We start from the raw sequence: 20,664 nt of genomic DNA, 5'->3' as shown, positions 1-20,664 counted from the left end.
TTTTTTTGATAATAATCGTAACAAAGTGAATCGATCTCGACTACTAGGGACTAAAGTCGAGTGGATGTTTTACAAACCTTGAAGGCCATTGTTAAGAAGATTTGGTTGATTTGAATCGGCTGAGCGACTGATGATGTCAAACGTTATTTCGGACTGCTTTATATACCAACGATCGCCCGCTACCATTTATACTCCCCACCAAATTGTTCAGGTTTTACCGGACTTTCGAAGTTTGGTTGCAGATCGGATCAGTGGTACCGTACTTGAACTTGGCCCGTATATGGGCGGAGCGCGGACAAAGTACCATATGCTCGATCGTGTTTCTTTTTTTATTCTTTTTTATTGTAAATAGACTAGAAGCGAAAGGGCATTGGTAATGAAATGAATTGGTTGTTAATGACCGATACCCCATTAACAGTGAAATTAATTTGTTGAAATTAATTGGATGAAGCTGCGTATCTTAATAGCTTCCCTTACAAGAAATTCAGCTCCATCTTGACACCAATTTAGTATTATTTGATAAGTGATAAAGCTTTGAGGAGAGCTGCTTGATTATTTGTAATAATTTTGTTCCAATTTCTGATGGCTGAAAGGGTAGATTTTTATGGAAATTTGTACTTTTGTATGAACGCAGCTAAGGATGATTACAACGTGTACGTCTATTGTTTTGGTACCTTACATATTTTTTTATCTCTGCGAATTTTCGCGTCTTTAAAATCCACAGTCATAGCGACGACTTTTCTGAAAGAAAAAGATCTCCTTCTGCGTTATGTAATATCGTAAGTGGCTTTTGCAGTGAACAATCGAGGTCAGCTTTCCCGAATATCGTCACGATACATTTTAAATTGATCGTGCAATATTTGACAAACATTTTGAAAAATATCATACAGATAAAAAATTCTTCTCTCCACATTTAAGTTGAGTCTTTTTTTTTTATACTAGACTTAATTATTTGTACATTCTCAGTTCCATTACGATGTAATTTCAATCTTCTACAATTAATTTCGAATTACAATTCATCGAATTTGTGCAGGTATATTTTACAACTGATTGGGAGAGATTCCGTCTTTACGAGACCTTGTCTGGTTCAATGATCTGAAAGAAATAGACAAACGAATCAGGCTAACATCATCTGCTATCGTAGACAACAGTTTAAACAATCTGATTTTTAATATTTTTGTTCTTACAAAATAAAATTCTATGCCATTCTATTTATTTAGTCTATTTTATTCTATCTTACAAAATAAAGTTTTATTCTATTTATTTAGTCTATTTTATTCTATCTTACAAAACAAAATTTTATGTCATTATCATATGAAAGAATCACATGATGAAAGTGTCATATCAGTCAATCAACCAACTAATCCTGCTCCATTTTCTCCCACTTTTACTTTATTCATACTTCAAACTTTGAAACTCTTACCAAACGTATGTAAATCATACCACTAAACTTTTACTTCATTCTGAAACGTGAGTTAATTTAATTTTAATTTGTAGAAAATTCAAATATATACTATGGGATGCCTGTAACATATAAAATATATCAAAATAAATTACTCATTGTAACATCGGAGAAATAATTAAAAAAAAAAAACATGGATAAAGATTTGTTAGAACAGAGTTGAACACACAGAAGAAAGAGATCTCAATTTATGTAATTTACCCTTTAGTTATTATTCGATTCTTCCTTTTAGTCCATAAAAATGTGAATTCACAGTCTAATCGTGATTAAGAGTCATCATCATCGTTTCCAAGAATTTTGGCATTTCCGGCGCCGGTTGAATGCAAATCGATTTTCTAAATTTCGATTTCCAAAATTCCGATGCGACGCTAGGAAAGAAAGAAAGAGCCAGAGAAACGAGAAGGAGGAGGCGGTCGCGAAACTTTCGAACGACATATGTATGTGGCTGGTTGGATCCCGATCTATCTTGATCGTTGCGTCATATCTAACGTCGCCGGTGAAACAGAAGTGGAGCACTTTCATAAAGAATAAATAGGTGGGCCAGAAGAAATCGCAAAGCCCACGTGGAATCGATCGAATTGCCTCGGGGGCCATCGAACAATCTGTACCGATCTTGATCCAAAATCGACTCTGTGTTTTCACTGTACATGTTTTTCTTTTTCACGAGGTGTTCTGCATCCGGCAGTATTTTTCTTTCTTTTCGTTGTTTATGCTGCGAATCTCCTGCTTTAAATTTCACTGATTATAAGGAAGGAACTTTATAATATTTAAGATTTAAAAAAGGAAACGAGGAAAAGTCGTTCTTAATGGTGTGAAGAGTGTAATAGAATAGTATAATAGTATATATATAATCTAATATATAGTATAATTTATAATCTAATAGTACCTATAATTATCTATAATCTATAATCTAGTATAACAGTATCTAATATAATCTATAATATCTATAACTATAATCTATAATATAATTTATATCTATATCTATAATCTATAATCTAGTATAATTTATATTCTAGTGTAATCTATAATCTAGTATAAGCTATACTCTAACATAATCTACTACAGTATAATAATATCTATAATTAATGGAAATTAGTATCCAGTATCTAATCTATCTAGTATCTAGTATATATAATATCTATAATATTTAAGATAGTATACATAGTACACTATATAGTCTAGTATATATAATATATAAGATAGTATACATAGTACACTATATAGTTTAGTATATATAATATCTATAATATCAGATAGTATACATAGTACAGTAGTTTCACAGTGTCCATCTAGATAAAAAAAAAGAAAAAAACGTGTCAACTCGTTGAGTGAAAGCTCTTTTGCAATTCCACGGAACTTCGCGAGACATAATTTCATTATACATTACACAACAAATATCAAGCATAATTTCAGCTGCTTGCCAGATTGAAATTAACAGACATACATTCGACTTTTCGCTGATCGACTGAATTAATCAATTAACGATATCACTGCATCTGATGTATCTATCGCATTCAGAAGATTAAAATAACGCAAAGATTATGGTATGAGTATTCAAGCAGTATGAGTATTTAAGTATTGGTATTGGTATTTAAGTATTACATTTTCGTAATGAAGGTCAGAACGAACACGATCGATCGATGGAATTGCCTTGAGCCATCAAGCAATTGAACTGATTCTCACTCAAAATTGGAACGTCCGTCTTCCACGGTTCTCTAGGCAAAAGCCTGTAGTCGTGAAGTCAATGTCACAACTCGAATTTAGGCCTTCCGCACTTGTTGCTCACTGCCCGCTGGAATTTTAATGTCTCCTCTTCTCTTCCTACTCTTCTTTTACCCCGCATTATTCACTCGCTTTACTAATTGCGCCGGATACCAGGAAATTTTGTCAGAGTCGGTGCGTTGTGTCGAAACGTTGATTGAATAGGTCACTTTTTCGACAAGAATGAATACCTTAACATTCTTGGTGGTGCCACATTTCTTGTTTTTGGGACAGAAAGTTCTTTTTCTGAAACATTGAATTGTTGAGTCTCTTTTTAAAAAGAAATTTAATACCTCCAATGATACTGAAGCTCTTTTCTTTCAAATATTGTGCACACCTTGTGTGAACGTTTTACCTGTTTTATATTCTTAATTATTTACAACTGTTTTTTTTTTTTTTTTTCTTCTGAAGCAATAAAAATATCAAAAGTGTCGAAACGTTGATTGAATAGGTCACTTTTTCGGCAAGAATGAATACCTTAACATTCCTGGTGGTGTCGGATTTCTTGTTTTTGGGACAGAAAGTTCTTTTTCTGAAACATTGAATTGTTGAGTCTCTTTTTAAAAAGAAATTTAATACCTCCAATGATACTGAAGCTCTTTTCTTTCTTTCAAATATTGTGCACACCTTGTGTGAACGTTTTATCTGTTTTATATTCTTAATTATTTACAACTGTTTTTTTTTTCTTCTGAAGCAATAAAAATATCAAGACTATTGGATTTTTTCACAACGAGGATAGATTTTTTTTTTTAGTAGTCTTCATTGCTTCATTTTGCCTCATGGTACAGCTAGCTAATCTGAAAAAAAAAAGAAAGAAACGAACGAACTTTAATTCTCTTCTTTTTACAAATAAAGTCTCAGTATCCTTTGTCCATTTGTCATTTACATTCTGATTAAAAGTGTCTCCTGCAGTGTGGGTCTAGACGAACAAGAAAAAGATATTAAAGGCGATCCAGCAAAAACAATGTCTCTCTAATAAGTTCGACATAATAAAAGTTTCCCTATACACCCGTTAATCGTGCAAAATTCGATCAGTCTCTTACGTCATCAACTTCTTACGTCACCGATAACCGCAACCTCGTTCTCTTCTTATTTTTTTTTTTTTCACACCAATGAAAAAAAAGACCGGTTGATTTCACCAATTATGGAAGAACTCAAGGTCATGCGATACAATATATTCTTTTTTTTCATTGGCTTATAGTATAACAACCGGTTGCAAACAATTATTTCATTTAAATTATCGTGCTCCTACTCTTCTCGAGGTATGCATGTTATGTTCGAGTGGTTTTGACGGTGCACGATTTCGATTTAAATTTCTCGAATAGATTTGCATTTATTTTATATTATATTTAGTTTAATTTTTCATTTCATCTACGCTCACTTATATCTTTTTATTTCACAAGTTGCATGGCAATACTCGTACGCATGTGGCAATGAATTAATTACGACGTACATACATACGATGGAGAAAATAATTTGAACGAAGAATTAAGATTGGACTTTCATGAGATTGTAGTGAAATGAACGATAATAAAAAATCGAATGCAAGCAGTTAGACATCTTCAGTGGCACTTAAACATCGAATAATCATTAATAAACGAGAAAAGGAACGTTCCACTATGTCCGTGCGAATTAAAATCAACTCCAACGTGTGTTTTATTTTAACATTGCACGAAAGAAATTGAAGTTTGAAAAATAGCTGAATAAAGTGTCAAATAAGTAGATTTACGTTTGAGTATCATTTCCGTACGTTACATATTTTGAAAAAAACAGTTATGTCTCAACAAATATAACTATGGGTGTGCTGCGTTTAACATTTTTTCGAAGTCGATGCAAAGAACGAGTTATAATTACAGTGAACATCAACTGTAATTTGGCGTGTACATTTTCCTCGACACTTTCACTTTTCTTTACACGATAATGTATATAATGCATCGAGTAGGTTGCAAAGCCAACAAAGTGTCTTAATTTTATATTCAAAATCGCTATATTTAATGAAATGGAATATTGTTCCATTGAGGTGAAGAAAACATAATTTATACTTTTATGTATTAGCACAGGTAGTTAATGTGCTTCTAAATCGAGAACATCGAAATAATTAGTAATTACACAATTCTACGTAATTAATAATTAAGCTTATTATCAATTTATAATTCAATAAACTGCCTGCATTTCGATGGGTTGCTATAAATATCTTCATAATATAAAAATAACATCCAATTTCAGTGCACGTATGTGTATCAAGTGCGAGACCTACAAAGAACAAAAAAAAGAACATAATTTTAATATATAAATATTTAAACGTACGCCGCAGATATTAATTTAAAAAAATAGATATTAAAGTTTAAGCAAATTTTAAGCAATATTAAATTAATGGATATTAATTTAAAAAGATAGATATTAAATTAATAGATATGAATTTAAAAAGATAGATATTAAATTAATAGATATTAATTTAAAAAGATAGATAATAAATCAATAGATATTAATTTAAAAAGATAGATACTAAATTGATATTAATTTAAAAAGATAGATACTAAATTAATATTAATTTAAAAAGATAGATAATAAATTAATAGATATGAATTTAAAAAGACATTAAATTAATAGATATTAATTTAAAAAGATAGATATTAAATTAATAGATATGAATTTAAAAAGACAGATATTAAATTAATAGATATGAATTTAAAAAGATAGATATTAAATTAATAGATATTAATTTAAAAACATAGATATTAAATTAATAGATATGAATTTAAAAAGATAGATATTAAATTAATAGATATTAATTTAAAAAGATAGATAATAAATTAATAGATATGAATTTAAAAAGACAGATATTAAATTAATAGATATTAATTTAAAAAGAAAGATATTAAATTTTAAGCACAACGTGACAAAAACAAAAAAAAAAGCAATAAATTATACGTGTTTAAGAATAATCAATAACGAAGGAAAAGCGTAGGGAAAGAAGCAGATAGGGCGTTTCCATCGAAGAGAAGTCTCAAGGAAGGATTAAGTAACTCGTGGCAAGGACGTGGCCTAGTCCTAATCGACAGAGAAGGTGTCCACAATGGTCCAACGGTTATCGTCGGCTGATCGAATTGTTCGTGTTGGGCGTAGTCCGATTTCTTGCTCAATTTTGTGACCACTCGGCGGCCGCAAATCGAAGGTACCGTCACCCAGTTACGTCAGCGTGCCCCGTGGGTCCTGGCCGCGCTGTATAAAAGCCGAAAACCACCCGTCTGTGGTATCATTCGCATCACAGACAGACAGATCGAGAGATCTTCCAATCAAACGAGCTACAATGGCCTTCAAGGTATTACGAACTTAGGAGTAATTGTAATTTGTTCGAGGAGCGAACTTTTACTTACGAAGCTCTCCTCTCAACCATCAAGACGCACTTACTTCCATAGCAAAATTTTTTATTTCTCGTACTTTACCTCGATTTATTCGACTTTCTTTTCTGGATAAAAATGTTCATTTAGTCTACAGTACATTTCCGATCGGTGCTTTTTATTCTGTGCTCGATTGAAAGTGAAACGCACGTCTCCTAACTTCGATAATCCTCCACGTGCATACTATTATAGGTGTAGCACCGCTATCCTTAGAAATTAAACTAGTAGAGTCTACATAAATCAATTTACACTTACAATTAAAATCATCTACCATCTATGTGATAACACTGTCAGTAATCGTAGCGCAGTGAACAATTTATTTGAAGCTTCGTTCAGCTAAAAAAATCAATTACAAATGTTCACCGCCAAAAATTTCCATCTAATCACGACTAATTGTTCGCAGTTCATCGTCCTCGCCGCGTTCGTAGCAGCAGCCAACGCTGGATTCCTCCGCACGGCGGAACCTTTGACCTACGCTCCAGCGGCGCACTTGGCTTACTCGGCGCCAGTTGCAGTGGCTGCTGCCCCCGTGGCTAAGGCAGTGGTAGCCAAGGCCGTCGACGCCGACTACGACCCCCATCCTCAATACAGCTACGCTTACAACGTGCACGACAGTTTGACCGGCGACGCCAAGAGCCAGCAGGAGACACGCGACGGAGACGTCGTCCAAGGCAGCTACTCCCTCCTCGAGGCTGACGGGACCACACGCATAGTCGATTACGTCGCTGATCCAGTAAATGGATTCAACGCCGTGGTCCGCAAAGAGGCAGCTGCTGCCCCCATCGTCGCCGCTGCTCCAGTAGCAAAAATCGCCGCCGCTCCAGTCGCTAAAATCGCCGCCGCTCCGCTCGCCTACGCCGCTCCCGTTGCCAAAATCGCCGCTCCAGTCGCTTACGCAGCGCCAGTCGCCAAAATCGCCGCTGCTCCGCTCGCGTACGCCGCTCCCGTTGCCAAATTCGCTGCTGCCCCCTTCGCATACGCCGCCCCTGCTCAAGCTTTGATCCACTGAATCCGATGATCCATAGGTTTAGGAACTTTGTTTGTCGAATAAATATGTTTCTTTTTTAGCAAGTATGTGAAAACGGTTGTGCTCTTTCTTTTCTTCCTTCACTCTTCTTCCACCGTTCTGGCTGAGTATTTTTTTTTTTTTTTAGTTTAGAACGGTTTTCAGTTTCAGTTTCACTCTCTGTAACTTTTCAGTAACGAGACGGTTGGATATTTCATCTCCAGCGGTGCTTTGAAAATGACACAGTGAGTCTGAACACATTTCAATGCTGAAAAATTGAAGCGACGACGTCATAAAATCATTTGTATAAATATATTAAATATAATAAATAACGTTAAATATAATAAACGCATCATTGATGATACGAAAGGATCGAAGAGTTTATAAATGATATGAAATAGGACAATCTTGCCCTTGTATTTTCAATTATTCTTAATATACGTTTGCTGCCGTTTCCATTGACGATTCACGGACAGGCATCGATCTCCAACACTTTCTCTGCCAGTGCCAATGTTGCTGATTACACAATGGTAACTACACTTCACACGCATCGTTCGTGTGTAATGCACGTAATGTAAGCCGTTGCGTTAATCGGAAACTCCAGGCAAACCAGATTCTTGCAATGGTGCAAACCTTGATCTACTTACGAACCAACATACTTTCTTTCGTGAACGTTTTTATCACTTAATCGAGCATATTCATAATTGATTCCGAGATGATATTCGATCAAAGTGTGGCGTGAAATAGTATACACAGTTGCATGAATCTCTGACGTTACAAAAGAAATACATTATTTTTTCAGTCTAGTAGAAATTTAATACTTCAACAGTATACAGGATGTTTCCGACCCGATGGGTACAACTCGAAAAGGAGTGATTCTACATGAAAAAATGGAAAATACAATTGTTTCACTTGAGGCTTCATTTTTGAGAAAATCGAGTTTGAAGATCTATCAAATATACTTGAATTTGGCTAATTCTACACTTGAAGACGGAGCTTCAAATGAAAATATTTTATTCTTTCTCTTAGATTTATTCTTTTTTTTTTTTTAATGTAGAGTTGCATTCTTTCTGATTGTATCATCGAATCAAAAATACCCCGTAGAACAATAAATAAAACTATCAACCTAATTCAATTTTTATAAAAATAAACGCTTTGTTTTGGTTGGATTTTATTTAACAAAACTATGGCTACGGATATATTACTTTTACGAGTACAAAAATATATCTTACATGATTTACATACCTGCATGCATTTATTTAGCAAGACGTCTTTAAACTAAGTCAAAGATGTGTTTCACTTTTAATCAGAAATTTACTAAAGTTTATCTTTATACAGTAGTCTCTTAACGTTTGACTTCAACAGATATAAATCACATTGTTGACGTTCTAATCAACAAACACAGTACTTAATCTAATTAAGTATTTTGCCTTTTAACTAATATATATTATATTAACGTATTTCATATAAAATTCGAAAACAATAGAAAAATACATTTAAATAAAATATTGTGACTTGTACTCAATTATGAAATACTTTTTTTTTTACTTTTGACTTCCTCTTTCTGGCGGAGCTAGCCTAAAAATGTAATATATAAAATGTAATATATAAAAGTTATCCTTTTTATTCATATCGCATCTTAGGAACACAAATTTATCTTAAATTTAATTATATAACATAGACAACTTACTTATGAATTGTTACATAATCTTCTGCAAGAATATTAGACGTGTCTAGAGGTGTCAAAAATGTGAATTGACTTTGTGGATGCATTTTAGTATGATCCAAAAGAATGTCCATTATAATACGGCGGTTTACCTTATCCTAATTAAAATGACAATTAATTACTATAACATCAATTATTATATACAGATTAAGGAATTGTAATACCCATAAACTTATACCATAAAGACGTCAAATTCATCAAGAAAATAAAAAGGCAATCCGGTACAATCCCAAAGTGCTAAAATAAAGGCAACAGTGGAATATGATCTTTCACCACCTGATAATGACTTTGCATCATTAATTGGTCTTTTATTATCGTTTGGCGAATATACTTCAAGTTCAAGTACTTTTCGGGCGTGATCAATTTTTATGATACCCTGCAAGAACAATTAATTAAAAATATATCATCAATTGTTCCTTTCTTTCAATCAAAAGATACACATACTTTTTTATTTCGTAAAGCAAGCACATTTGAGAACGAATTCTGAATTTTTTCGCCATACATATGTTTCATGTTAAGAAACAACTTCTTTCGAGAGTCTAGTCGTTCTAAATGCATCTGTAAGATACATACAAACATAAGCAAATATATAAATATATAAATAATAAGTTAAGTAACTTCATGTATAAAATTTTATAATTCACTTGGTAATTTTTTTCAATTTGAGAAACCAAATGTATATCTTTGCCAAATTTTGCTTCTTTTTCTTTTAATTCTTTGCGTAATTCTTTTATTGAACCAAACATACGTTCTATTTCACGGATTTTATACTTCAAATCTTTAGACAATCTTTCAATCTCATTAATTGACCTGAAAAGATATTAAATCATTTAATGTTACACATATTGTCGTGTTAAATTCCCCTTAAAATTTTTATAGGCAGACATTCATTTCATTAACCTTGTCGTATCTATTCTATCACATCGATTTCTAGCATCCGATATTGCTTTTTCCGTACATCTTTGCTGCTGTTCAAATTCTGCCGTCGCATTCTGTAAAGCTTGGCGTGCTACCAGTAATCTTTTTGTAGCATGACGAGTTTTTGCATGAAGTGCTTCTTTTTCATTCTGTAGTTCTTTTATGCTTTGCTATATAAAAAAATCATAATAAAGTAATATATATTAATAAAACTAAATTATATTCCTTATATACCTTTAAAGGATTAATTTTGGAATCTAGATTTTGCCTTAGTTCTCTGTGACGTTTAACTTCTTCTTCTAAAGATTCAATTGTTTTCTGTAATTGAAGTACATTAGCATTCAGGTTTGATTCTTCAAACTTTTCTTGGCGTAATTTCTTCTCCAACTCATTTAATTCATTTTTCTGTGTAAAATAAGATAGAAATTCACATAATATTCAAATACTGACAAAATGATATTTATATCTAGATATAACTTACAAAAACAGTCACAGATATAGCTTCATTATCCTCAATTTTATCTTTTAGATCAGCGATTGATGCTTTACATTGATTTTGAATAGTACGAAGTTTTGTGACTTTTGCACTAACAGAACTTAACTCAGAACTTATACGTTTTTCTTTTTCACTAGCTGTTCTGTATGACATAATGGCAGCATTTTTTTCGTTATCTATAGTACGAATCTCTTCTTCCAAAGCACTAATTATAAAATTATATTTGTAATATTTGAAGTAAGAAGAAAAAGACTTGAAAGAAAATAAGAATCATACTTAATAGAATCTGTGATAGAAACTTGAAGAAATCTAGCTTTTAAGCTACGCGGTCCACCATAACTTCTGTAGTGTGGATCTGGGTAGAACGTATCACCCCGTTGAGTGAAAGCCCTTTTACAATTCCGTGGAACTTTAGAAGCATTAGACATAATTTCGGCCGCTTCTTTGCTAGATGGAATTAATAGAATACATTCAACTTCTCGCTGATCGATTAAACAATTAACGATCACTGGATCTGATATATCCATTGCATCCAAGAGATTGGAATAATGCGATGATTTGGTACAATGTGCATGGACATCATGAACCTAAAACATATACGTATATAAATATATACGATCTACTTATACCATATACACACTAGGACGTAAACTGCGAATTAATTTTCTTACAGTATTATAAAATTTACTACATATAATTTGTGGAGTTCTTTCGTTTAAATAAATTTCTCTCATAATTGTATTTAATACTTTGGCATCGTGACTGTTATCTACACAAAATGTACTAAAAGTACTTGCTCCTAAATAATGTTCAACAGCAGGAGCCCATGCTGAATCTTTCATTTTTATGTACGCTCCTAAATATAAAGAACATGTAATAAATCAAATATAGTCATAGACGTAAAATAAATCTTATCTTACCAAGTGGACCTCGTGGCTTTTCTCTAAAACGTCCATTACTATATTCTTCTTCAATTCTTCTTAAAAGACGTGGTATATTTCGCCCAAATACAGTTAATGTATTATCAGAATCTTTTTTCCTTGCATTTAAATCTAATTTAATTTTTTCTTTACAAAAAAAAAAGATGCTATTTAATTTTATATTTTGTACTGCGATATGAATTTACTAATAATATTATGAAAGCAATTAACTTAGAAATAATACGATTCTTACCTATACGTTTTTCACAATTATTAATTTCTATTTTTGAAGCTTGAACTTCTTTCAAAAGACGCATCTTGTCGGTTTCCAGATGCATTTGACAAGTTTGATTAGTTCGTAATAACGCCTCAGTTTCATCTAGTTTTTGTTCTAATTCAGCTAATTGTTGTTTCATTTCATTTCTTTCACTTTTTTCTGCATTATCGCCACTAAAAATAAAAGTGTAGATGTAATAGCGTTATATAAAATTGACATTGTATAAATGCAAAAAAAAATTATATTTATTAACCTTTCTAATCTATGTATTTCCTTGCAAAGTATACCAATATCATCTTCTAATCTTTTAATTTTGTTTTGAACAGAACGCCATTCACGTATTTTAATTGAATGCATGTCTTTATTTGTACTATATTCTTGTTTTGTTTTATTATATATTTCAGAATTATTATTGACTTCTTCCTCTGCAGATTTAATTTCTTCTTCTAATTTCCTATAAATAAAACAGCATTTATTATAAATTAATGTATTATATTTTATTACGGAAACCAGACCAAATTGTGAATCATTGCATTACAGCATGCAGTATGAAAATGATAAGAAATGTTATCATCTTCATACGCTAATAATAGAAATATAAGATATACGTCACTGAAGGAGCTCCAAAGTAATGTCGTTATTTGATTATTAATAAAAATAATAATATAAATAATTCGTACTGAATTTTTGTATTTATTTCTTTATCTTTTGATTCTGTAGATGATCCTATATCTTGAACTTGTTTAAAAGTATCTTGGCATTTTTTAAAAACTTGTTCAGTGTTTTGTAACTTTGTTTCTTCTGCTATAGCCTATGTAATAAAGTATATATTTCTAAAATTTTTTAAAAAATTAAATAATTTTTACTAAATAATATATATTAAATATATATTACTTACAATTGCCCAAAGTAATTCCTTATCGAGATCGATTACTTCATCGCGAAATTTATCGATTTCTTCTGCCCTTTTTATATTTTTTTTTAGTTCTTCTACCTCTTTTCTAACATCTGCTAAAATCTATGCAATATATATTAGTCAAATCTCAATAATTCAAATCTCAAGAATAAAGAAAAAAATCTTCATATTATAGTTTCATCTTACAGAATATTTTTGAGTAAGAAAAGGTTAACAAATAGATATTTAACTTATGGAAACTTTTTATGTACAATTTTTATATAATAAATATATAATAATTATTATAAGAATATATAATATATAATAATTTTTATAAGAATATATAATTTTTATAAGAAAGAAGATAACTAGAGTATACAGAAGGAAGTGAAAAATGAAAAAATTAGTTAGTTATTCCTTTAATCTTTTTTAATTGTGAGAATCAATCCAATCCTATTAGATCAATTGATTAAATATAGATTAAATATAGATTGATTAAATATTGATTAAATTTGGCTTGTAAAGATTCTACACTTGTACTAAATTTTTTATTCAAATTATAAATGTAAAATATGTACTAAACATATGACAAATAATTCAAGTTAATGGATCTTTATATTTCAAGTTGTAAAAAAATATTTACGGTGAAACAAAATAAAGAAAATTTCCGAGTTATAGAGATTTGACTGTACATCAAATAGTTTTTATTCCAAAAATATAACAAATACATACCTCATTATACTGTCTCAATTTTTGATATTCTTGTTCACATATTAATTTAGCTTCTTTATAATTGATACCAATTATATCTAGTAACGTTGCTTTCATAAACAATTCATACTTTTCTTCTGGTTTGGATGATACTAAAAATGTTCTGGATATATCTTGATTTAATATAGAAATAGGATTGTCTATTTGAATATTCATTGCTCGTAATATATTATTCAGTTCGTTTCGTTTCGTTGAAATCACTTCGCCTATGATAAACAATTCAAAATAGATTCATTTAAATACAAGTGAAAATTAAACTATAAATAATGCTTTCATAAATAACAACAACTTGTATAGTATGAATGCAGTGATATTACCTCTCCAATTCTTTAATTTATAAGAAGATGTAGTCCCAATACTCCGAAGAACTGTTATCGAATCACCATAAACGTCAGGTTTGTATGCCATAGATCCCTTATTGAATAAACTTATTTCGATAGTAGCTGAATTTTTTCCTTTTTTTATAAAATCTAAACAGAGGAAAGAGAATGTAAGAGAAAGGGAAACCTACAAAGAATGTCATTCTATGTAATATGTTTATACTTTTTACAGAGGCTCCACGATTCGTCACATTTGCTTTAGCACCAAGGCCAACTGTTAAAGCTGTTAATATTGCACTTTTGCCACTTCCATTACGTCCGATAATAAAATTTACATTTGGATTTAATATTACTTCCAATGCGTCGTGACACATGAAATTTCGTATAAGAATCCTTTTTATTTTACCTGTTCTAGACTGGAAAATCAGACATAAATATATACAATTGGTACAATACAATACATAACATAACATCAAAATACTTATCAAAGATTGTATCAGATCTGATAACATTTTTTCATATTAATAACGATGAATTAGGAAAATGTAAGTTTGTTAGAATTACGTTAACCTTACCTCTTCTGTAAAACAAAAACTATTTTCTTTCTCCTTGAAACGTTTCATATGATATTCCATTGCTTCAGATTTTCTTTTCCGTTTATTGTTTGTATCATTTTCCATGATTTAAATGTTTTATAATCTTGCAACGTACAGATCGTATATTCATTCAAGTAGGCGTATAACAACAAGTTTCACAAACACCATCTTCCTGCCAATTGTCATTTTGCTACAAATAATCTCGAACTATCATGAAAATATGATGCTTCTTGACGAATCAAAATATTTCACTCATCATCGAACCGCTGCAACAATGAACTTTTCGGAATAAAACTGCGTCCCAACGTTTCCCGCCAAAGAGAACTTGGTCACTTTAATTCAACTTGTACTACCATTGTACACGATTTCTATAGAGCGTCTACTAACTCTGTACCAATGATAACATCGTGTTATAAAAACGAAGCTTGATGTCCAGTGGCGGGAAAAAAATTTGAATTATTTACACAAATTGTACTGATTTAATTGATAACAGAAATATATTAAATGCAATATTTTCCCGAACAGATCGATTTTAATTACAAAAGCAACAAACAAAATAATAAGTAAGAAAATAGAAACTTCTGTGTTACTGTAAGTAAGATAATAGAAATTTTTGTGTTCTGTATGTAAGTTTTAGATAAAAATACATGATTGTAAAAATATGTGTGCAGATTAGAATAAAAGAGGGATAATATACAAATATTCACTTTATATATATAATTATAATTATATAATATAAAATACTAAGAACTGTAATATATATAATTCTCATATATTACCATAATCATACAATATACAATAGTTCTCGGATATAATTATAATTGTACAATGTAAATTTATTATTTTATAATTCATAGATTAATTTATAATTCATACAAGATAATATTCAATATACAAAATAATTTTCCTGTATATAAGAGAACTGCCCATATTGCAAGTTGCTAATGTAACAAATGCCTCTGCGCAATGCGTCTCTCCCCACCACCTGTTGCACAGACCTTTAAAATTTAAATCGTCGTCGGTTAGAGTCAGTTGGTCCAAGTGCACGGTTTAACGTGCATGGTTGGAACTCGATGTCGTTCATTATGTGATGAAATTAAGTTTATATGCGGATTGCAACCTGTTAATATACGCTACAATTTTTATCTCGGGGACGATATATTGTGTTCCGGTTCAAACACATTAGTTGCAATATATTTAATGAAGAGAAAGTAGAAATTATTCGTTGCAGAATGAGTGATTCTGGAGATAATGTTAAGTACAAATGGACCCCTGAAAGTACCTCGCTATTGGTATCGGTATGGTCGGATAGGCAAGTGCAAAAGCAACTCGAGTATGCCCCGAAGCCGCAACCTGTTTGGGACAGTGTTGCCCGATATATGAAAAAAAAGGGGTACAATGTTTCGGGGAAACAATGTCGGTCTCGAATGAAACAGGTCTTGGTATGTTACCGCGAAGCCAAAAGAGCTGGCACCCGCGCTGGTGTAGAGCAATACTATGACTCAATTGACAGGGTTCTTAAAAATAAGCGTATCGAAGAGAACAATGTTGTTGGCATAGATACTGTGGGTAAGATTCGTTTTTGATTATTAGGATTAATAATCTAAACTTTATAATCAATATTTTAAAACGTTTAAGTGTTTAATACAATTAATACGTTTTATAATAAGGATGTCACTTTTTGTTTCTTGCTAGATGCAACAGCGAATGTTAAGTCTCCCCCGAAAGAAATGAAGACAAATAAAAATTTGCAAATGAGGCATAAATTTCAGGAGCCTGTACCATCATTGTATCGCACGGAAGCGTTATCACCTACATGGACATTAGGACGTAAGAATTATACTTATTTATCAAGTAACATCCTAAACATGTTAAAGAGAATTCAACATGTGGATTATTTTATAGGTGAAAATGAATATCCTGATTCCCCTGAATCTAATGAAACTATAATAGCTCGTCCGCATAGAGTCTTTTCTCCTACGAGGGATGCAGCTATTAATACGGGTGAACAATTAACTCGAATAGCTGGTAAATCAACGCAGTGCAATATTTTTCCAATAAATGAAGAACCATTAAGCGTTAATTATAAACAAAATTTAGTATCGAATTTTAATTATGGAGAAATTCCATTTCAAAATGCGGTACAAAATGTGCAAAATCAAATAATCCAGGAAAATATGCAACAACATCAGAATCAACAACAGAATCATATGTGCAATGGGCAAAACGCGTTGATAAATAATTTAAATCTTCAGCAGAATCTACAAAATTTAAATCAGGGTTTGACGCAATCTGTAAATTTGCCAATGCATGTTAATTCAATGGCAATGCAAAATCCTAACGTAGAGCATATAATTCAACAGCATCATTTGCAGCAAGTAAGACATGCAAATAATCGTGCAATGCCTCAAGAACCACAGAAAATTACATTACAACAGACTTTGGTAGATATGTACAAACAGCAGTATGGCGATTTTCCAACTCATATGCCTGCTGATGCAAAACAAATTGGATCTTTCTCTCCAGATTATTCACCAGATGTATCTCAAAATTTAAATGATGCTTTTTGTCAATCAAAAAGTGATGACAAAACACCTGATATAAATGGAGCTTACAGTAGAACTATACAGGCAATAAATCCATTAAGAATGCAAAATCCTGAGATTTCTGTAATTACGAATAACGCAACATATAATGATGATAGCTTGTTAGAATTTCTGATTGAATCACCAACTCCATCTGAAAATGACAATAAATCAAAAGATACTGCTGTTAATACAGATAATGTTCCACATGTGCCATTAAGAAAAAAGAAAGCCGAAAAATTAGAACAACTAATGTTAAATGCTATTAATTCTCAAAATGAAGTTGTTAATAAGGTAAAGTGCACTGTTTTTTTATTAACGTGGTCAAACGATTTATTTAATAATTCTGTATCATTTCAGATCCTCGCTGCACAAAATGATATGGTAACAAAATTTTTAGATATAGATAGAGATCGCCAAAACAGACTTGAGAATCGTTTAGATGATCTATTAAAAGTTGTTCATGCTTCTATCCTTACAAAACAAACTTCAGAAACAGACATTGAAATACCTCCACCACCACCAGAACCTACAATAACATCCTTAGTACCTCCTCCAAGACCTGGTATTGCACCTCCAAAGTTAGATCTAGTTCCTCCAAAACCTTGTCGTGTACCTTGTACAATGCCAAATTCTAATATTGAATTAATTAATCAAAATACTGTGGTAACAAGACCAGGTGTGGTATCACCGATAACTAGTCCAGTAAAGAAACCTGGTACCATATGGTCAAAATTGGGACCAGTATCACAATCTCCTTTTGTGAAAGCTCAGCAACGATTAGGTTTACAAACTGTTACATCTGCAGAAACTCGAACCCAATCGTCTGCGGAAAGACGTATAGCTAAGGAAATGGAGAAAGCCATGGACATAGAGACTTTAATATTTGAGACTGAGAAATTCTTAGAAATAGAGAGAAGGCTAGAAGAAAAAATAGAAAATGCTCGTATTGAAACAACAATAAACCAGACTTTGCATGCACGTAGAAAATTATTTACACAGAGAGAACCCACTCCAGCAATGATATTAACCGCGGCATTTTTAGAAAATGAATGCCACGCTGCGGGACAACTTATGAATTACCCTAATATGCCAAGCATAAATAAAAAGAATTTGAAAGATATTGATGATGATTTATTAGCGGGTCAAGGTGAAAGCTATGAACGTTTACGGCAATTAAATATAAAACCCACTTACGTAGCTGGTGAACCTTGTGATACATCTACACCAGCAAAAATAGGAACTATGTCCAATACTAATGAAAGAACATCTGTACAAACATTACCTAAGCAGAAAATTCAACAATTAGCTCAGCTTGTAATGAATACAGGAAGATGGAAAGATGTTGGAAGACAAAGTCTTGCACATCCAATTCAATCAAATACTCAAATGAATACAAAGAATACACAAAGTGTATGTCCAGCTTTTTATAACGAGGTCTTTACAACAGGACAATGTAAAACCTTGCCCAAAGAAAATGAAACTAAAAATGGTCAAAATTATGTTCAAGACTGGGTGTTAAATAAATATGAAGATCCAATAAATGAAAAATTAGCAACATATGATCCCTCGCGCAATATAATAAATCAAAAACCTAACTTTCCTATAGGTTTCACAAGACCAAGAACAAATACTGATAATTTAATACAAAGAGATTCCAACACTGAGATGAACAAGCATCTTGAATTTAATGGCAATGTTATGTCAGATCGTAAACAGAGTGTACGTTTTATGGATGATGATGCATTGGCTGAATTACAGCGTATGTATATCGAAACAGTGTCTAAAGAACAACAAGCAATGAATGATAGTATGCCATATGTGTTGAGCAGTGTTAATACGCTGCCAGTTGGAACTCAACAGATGATTGAAAAATATATTCGTGATATAATACCAAGAAAATTAAAAGAAAATAAAGATAAAGACACTGATTCTGATAACGATGATGAATTTTTAGATACTACTACTAGTATGCCTGCAATTGTTCCACGGCGAAGTTCTCTTACATCAACTGGTACTACATCCACCGAAACTGCACATTCTATAAAATTTTTAAAACCAGATAATTGCGTAATAAGTTAATTATAAGGATAATAATATATTTTGCTTTCATTTTACATAGAAATAATATGAAATGTCAATAAACATTTCTAACTATTTTTATATTAGTATCTGAAAAGAAAGCAAAATATTTTTTCAATTTTCTACAATATAACAAATAAATTTTATTTTGAAATACAATGCATATATATTGTCGTGCAATATATTTCGTTTTCTAAAAATTATAAAAAAAAGCAGGATTAAAAAACGGAACGATATTTTTGGTATATAACAATGCAATTACATATATATTATTAAATACATATATATATTGAATATATATTAATTACATATTATTAAATAATTGTTTTCATGAGAAGAATAAGTCTTCTTCAATTTTCTTTTAACGCTTGAACGTTATATATATACGTTATTTTATAATTATATTATACCAAGCTCCTCTAAATGAAAAAATGTTACAAATTTCAAATATATTTTTGCTTTTTATGCTTTAACCAAATTGTGCAAGTTATGTCTTCCATGATAATTATTCTTGTTGAACATTATTAAGTAAACCAAATTGTTTAAAGATTTTATTATCTTTTATCATGTACATTACATATAATTTGTTGCAACTTGTTTAAGTAGTTGAATTGCATAATATCATTATATTCTTTTACATTTTTAATCCACATTAAACTTTTGATTTACTGACATGACCTGTAAATAATACATCTTCAGGAGTTTCAGATTTTATAAAGAAGTTTAACAATGTGAAAATAAGTGGATAATCGATTTCGAACTCTAACTTTGAAAATAAATAATGCAGATCTACTATTCCTGCAATAAAATTATAAAATATTAAATTTTGCATACAGTACGAAACTATATATTAACAATATAATGAAAAATGAAACATGAAACGGAAAGTCGAAGTAATACCATTATAATTTGTGTTAATGCAAATGCGATTAATTTGAAATATAAAATAACAAAAAATATTTTTATCCTTATTATAAATGAAGTTAATAGTACATAAGTCTCATGTTTATATTTACACAATGTTATATTTGACTAATAAACTATCTAGTAAAAATTATTCCGACATTAATTTTTTCATCTTTAAACAATTTCACGATTCTGAAGGTTTATATTAATTTTCGGATTTATATTAAAATATTTTTGAAACTGTAATTACTATAGAAAATTGATATATTTATATACAACATAATTACTATATCCAATTTACAATGATTGGTAAATTAAAATATCAAAAACAATAGGATGTATATAAACACATATGTATATTTAAGAATTATTAATGTTTCTATTGAATAATGTTCCGATATATTATTAAATTAGAAATCATAAATATTGTGGGAAAATGTTTGAATTAATTTTCATCATTGAATCAATAAACATAATATTGAAAATTATATATAAGACAAATTTTATATAAATTGTTTTTCATAACTATACAAGTTATTAAA

General features: G+C 30.9%; 5 protein-coding genes across 10 annotated transcripts in view; 2 read left to right on the top strand and 3 right to left on the bottom strand.

The window, feature by feature from the left end:
• The window catches only part of LOC122533727 (larval cuticle protein A3A-like), a 1,222-nt gene extending 999 nt beyond the window's left edge, over window positions 1-223 (bottom strand). The window contains exon 1 of the mRNA XM_043663726.1: window positions 78-223. Within this exon, the coding sequence (XP_043519661.1) occupies window positions 78-89 (12 nt within the window). The 5' untranslated portion in view covers window positions 90-223. The remainder of the gene's footprint in view (window positions 1-77) is intronic.
• LOC122533722 (structural maintenance of chromosomes protein 6) overlaps window positions 1-14,910 on the bottom strand; it is an 18,144-nt gene extending 3,234 nt beyond the window's left edge. Inside the window, exons 1-19 of one of the 2 annotated variants that reach the window (XM_043663708.1) lie at window positions 14,529-14,910; window positions 14,177-14,369; window positions 13,951-14,103; window positions 13,595-13,839; window positions 12,866-12,985; window positions 12,648-12,778; window positions 12,221-12,421; window positions 11,944-12,140; window positions 11,691-11,837; window positions 11,442-11,626; window positions 11,047-11,357; window positions 10,756-10,975; window positions 10,509-10,679; window positions 10,257-10,444; window positions 10,001-10,166; window positions 9,801-9,914; window positions 9,535-9,732; window positions 9,321-9,454; window positions 9,167-9,208 (exon numbers count right to left, since the gene is read on the bottom strand). In XM_043663708.1, coding sequence (XP_043519643.1) covers window positions 9,175-9,208; window positions 9,321-9,454; window positions 9,535-9,732; window positions 9,801-9,914; window positions 10,001-10,166; window positions 10,257-10,444; window positions 10,509-10,679; window positions 10,756-10,975; window positions 11,047-11,357; window positions 11,442-11,626; window positions 11,691-11,837; window positions 11,944-12,140; window positions 12,221-12,421; window positions 12,648-12,778; window positions 12,866-12,985; window positions 13,595-13,839; window positions 13,951-14,103; window positions 14,177-14,369; window positions 14,529-14,633 — 3,213 coding nt within the window. In that variant the 5' untranslated portion in view covers window positions 14,634-14,910 and the 3' untranslated portion in view covers window positions 9,167-9,174. Of the gene's footprint in view, window positions 1-8,784; window positions 9,209-9,320; window positions 9,455-9,534; window positions 9,733-9,800; window positions 9,915-10,000; window positions 10,167-10,256; window positions 10,445-10,508; window positions 10,680-10,755; window positions 10,976-11,046; window positions 11,358-11,441; window positions 11,627-11,690; window positions 11,838-11,943; window positions 12,141-12,220; window positions 12,422-12,647; window positions 12,779-12,865; window positions 12,986-13,594; window positions 13,840-13,950; window positions 14,104-14,176; window positions 14,370-14,528 lie in introns of those variants that run through there. The other variant, XM_043663707.1, reaches the window with a different exon arrangement.
• The window catches only part of LOC122533729 (cuticle protein 21-like), a 27,207-nt gene continuing 12,994 nt past the window's right edge, over window positions 6,452-20,664 (top strand). The window contains exons 1-3 of one of the 4 annotated variants that reach the window (XM_043663729.1): window positions 6,452-6,545; window positions 7,028-7,636; window positions 15,526-15,536. In XM_043663729.1, coding sequence (XP_043519664.1) covers window positions 6,534-6,545; window positions 7,028-7,633 — 618 coding nt within the window. In that variant the 5' untranslated portion in view covers window positions 6,452-6,533 and the 3' untranslated portion in view covers window positions 7,634-7,636; window positions 15,526-15,536. Of the gene's footprint in view, window positions 6,546-7,027; window positions 7,699-15,525; window positions 15,537-20,664 lie in introns of those variants that run through there. The other 3 variants (XM_043663732.1, XM_043663730.1, XM_043663728.1) reach the window with 3 other exon arrangements.
• Window positions 15,541-19,301, top strand: LOC122533721. Of its 2 annotated transcripts, XM_043663705.1 has the most exons (4): window positions 15,541-16,118; window positions 16,245-16,379; window positions 16,455-17,428; window positions 17,495-19,300. In XM_043663705.1, exons 1-4 carry the CDS (start codon window positions 15,782-15,784, stop codon window positions 19,214-19,216), a joined length of 3,168 nt encoding a protein of 1,055 aa, XP_043519640.1. In that variant the 5' UTR covers window positions 15,541-15,781; the 3' UTR covers window positions 19,217-19,300. The 2 variants fall into 2 exon arrangements, with proteins under 2 accessions (XP_043519640.1, XP_043519639.1); XM_043663704.1 differs by having other exon boundaries at window positions 16,245-17,428; window positions 17,495-19,301.
• The window catches only part of LOC122533724 (antichymotrypsin-2-like), a 14,508-nt gene continuing 13,598 nt past the window's right edge, over window positions 19,755-20,664 (bottom strand). The window contains exon 9 of the mRNA XM_043663716.1: window positions 19,755-19,894. The gene's annotated coding sequence lies outside the window, so the exon portion shown is untranslated. The remainder of the gene's footprint in view (window positions 19,895-20,664) is intronic.

This window comes from Frieseomelitta varia, unplaced genomic scaffold, assembly GCF_011392965.1.
Source record: "Frieseomelitta varia isolate USP_RPSP 00005682 unplaced genomic scaffold, Fvar_1.2 scaffold_548, whole genome shotgun sequence".
Classification (NCBI taxonomy): domain Eukaryota; kingdom Metazoa; phylum Arthropoda; class Insecta; order Hymenoptera; family Apidae; genus Frieseomelitta; species Frieseomelitta varia.
The sequence above is the reverse complement of the archived record's forward strand: the minus strand, read 5'-3'. Positions and strand labels throughout refer to the sequence as shown.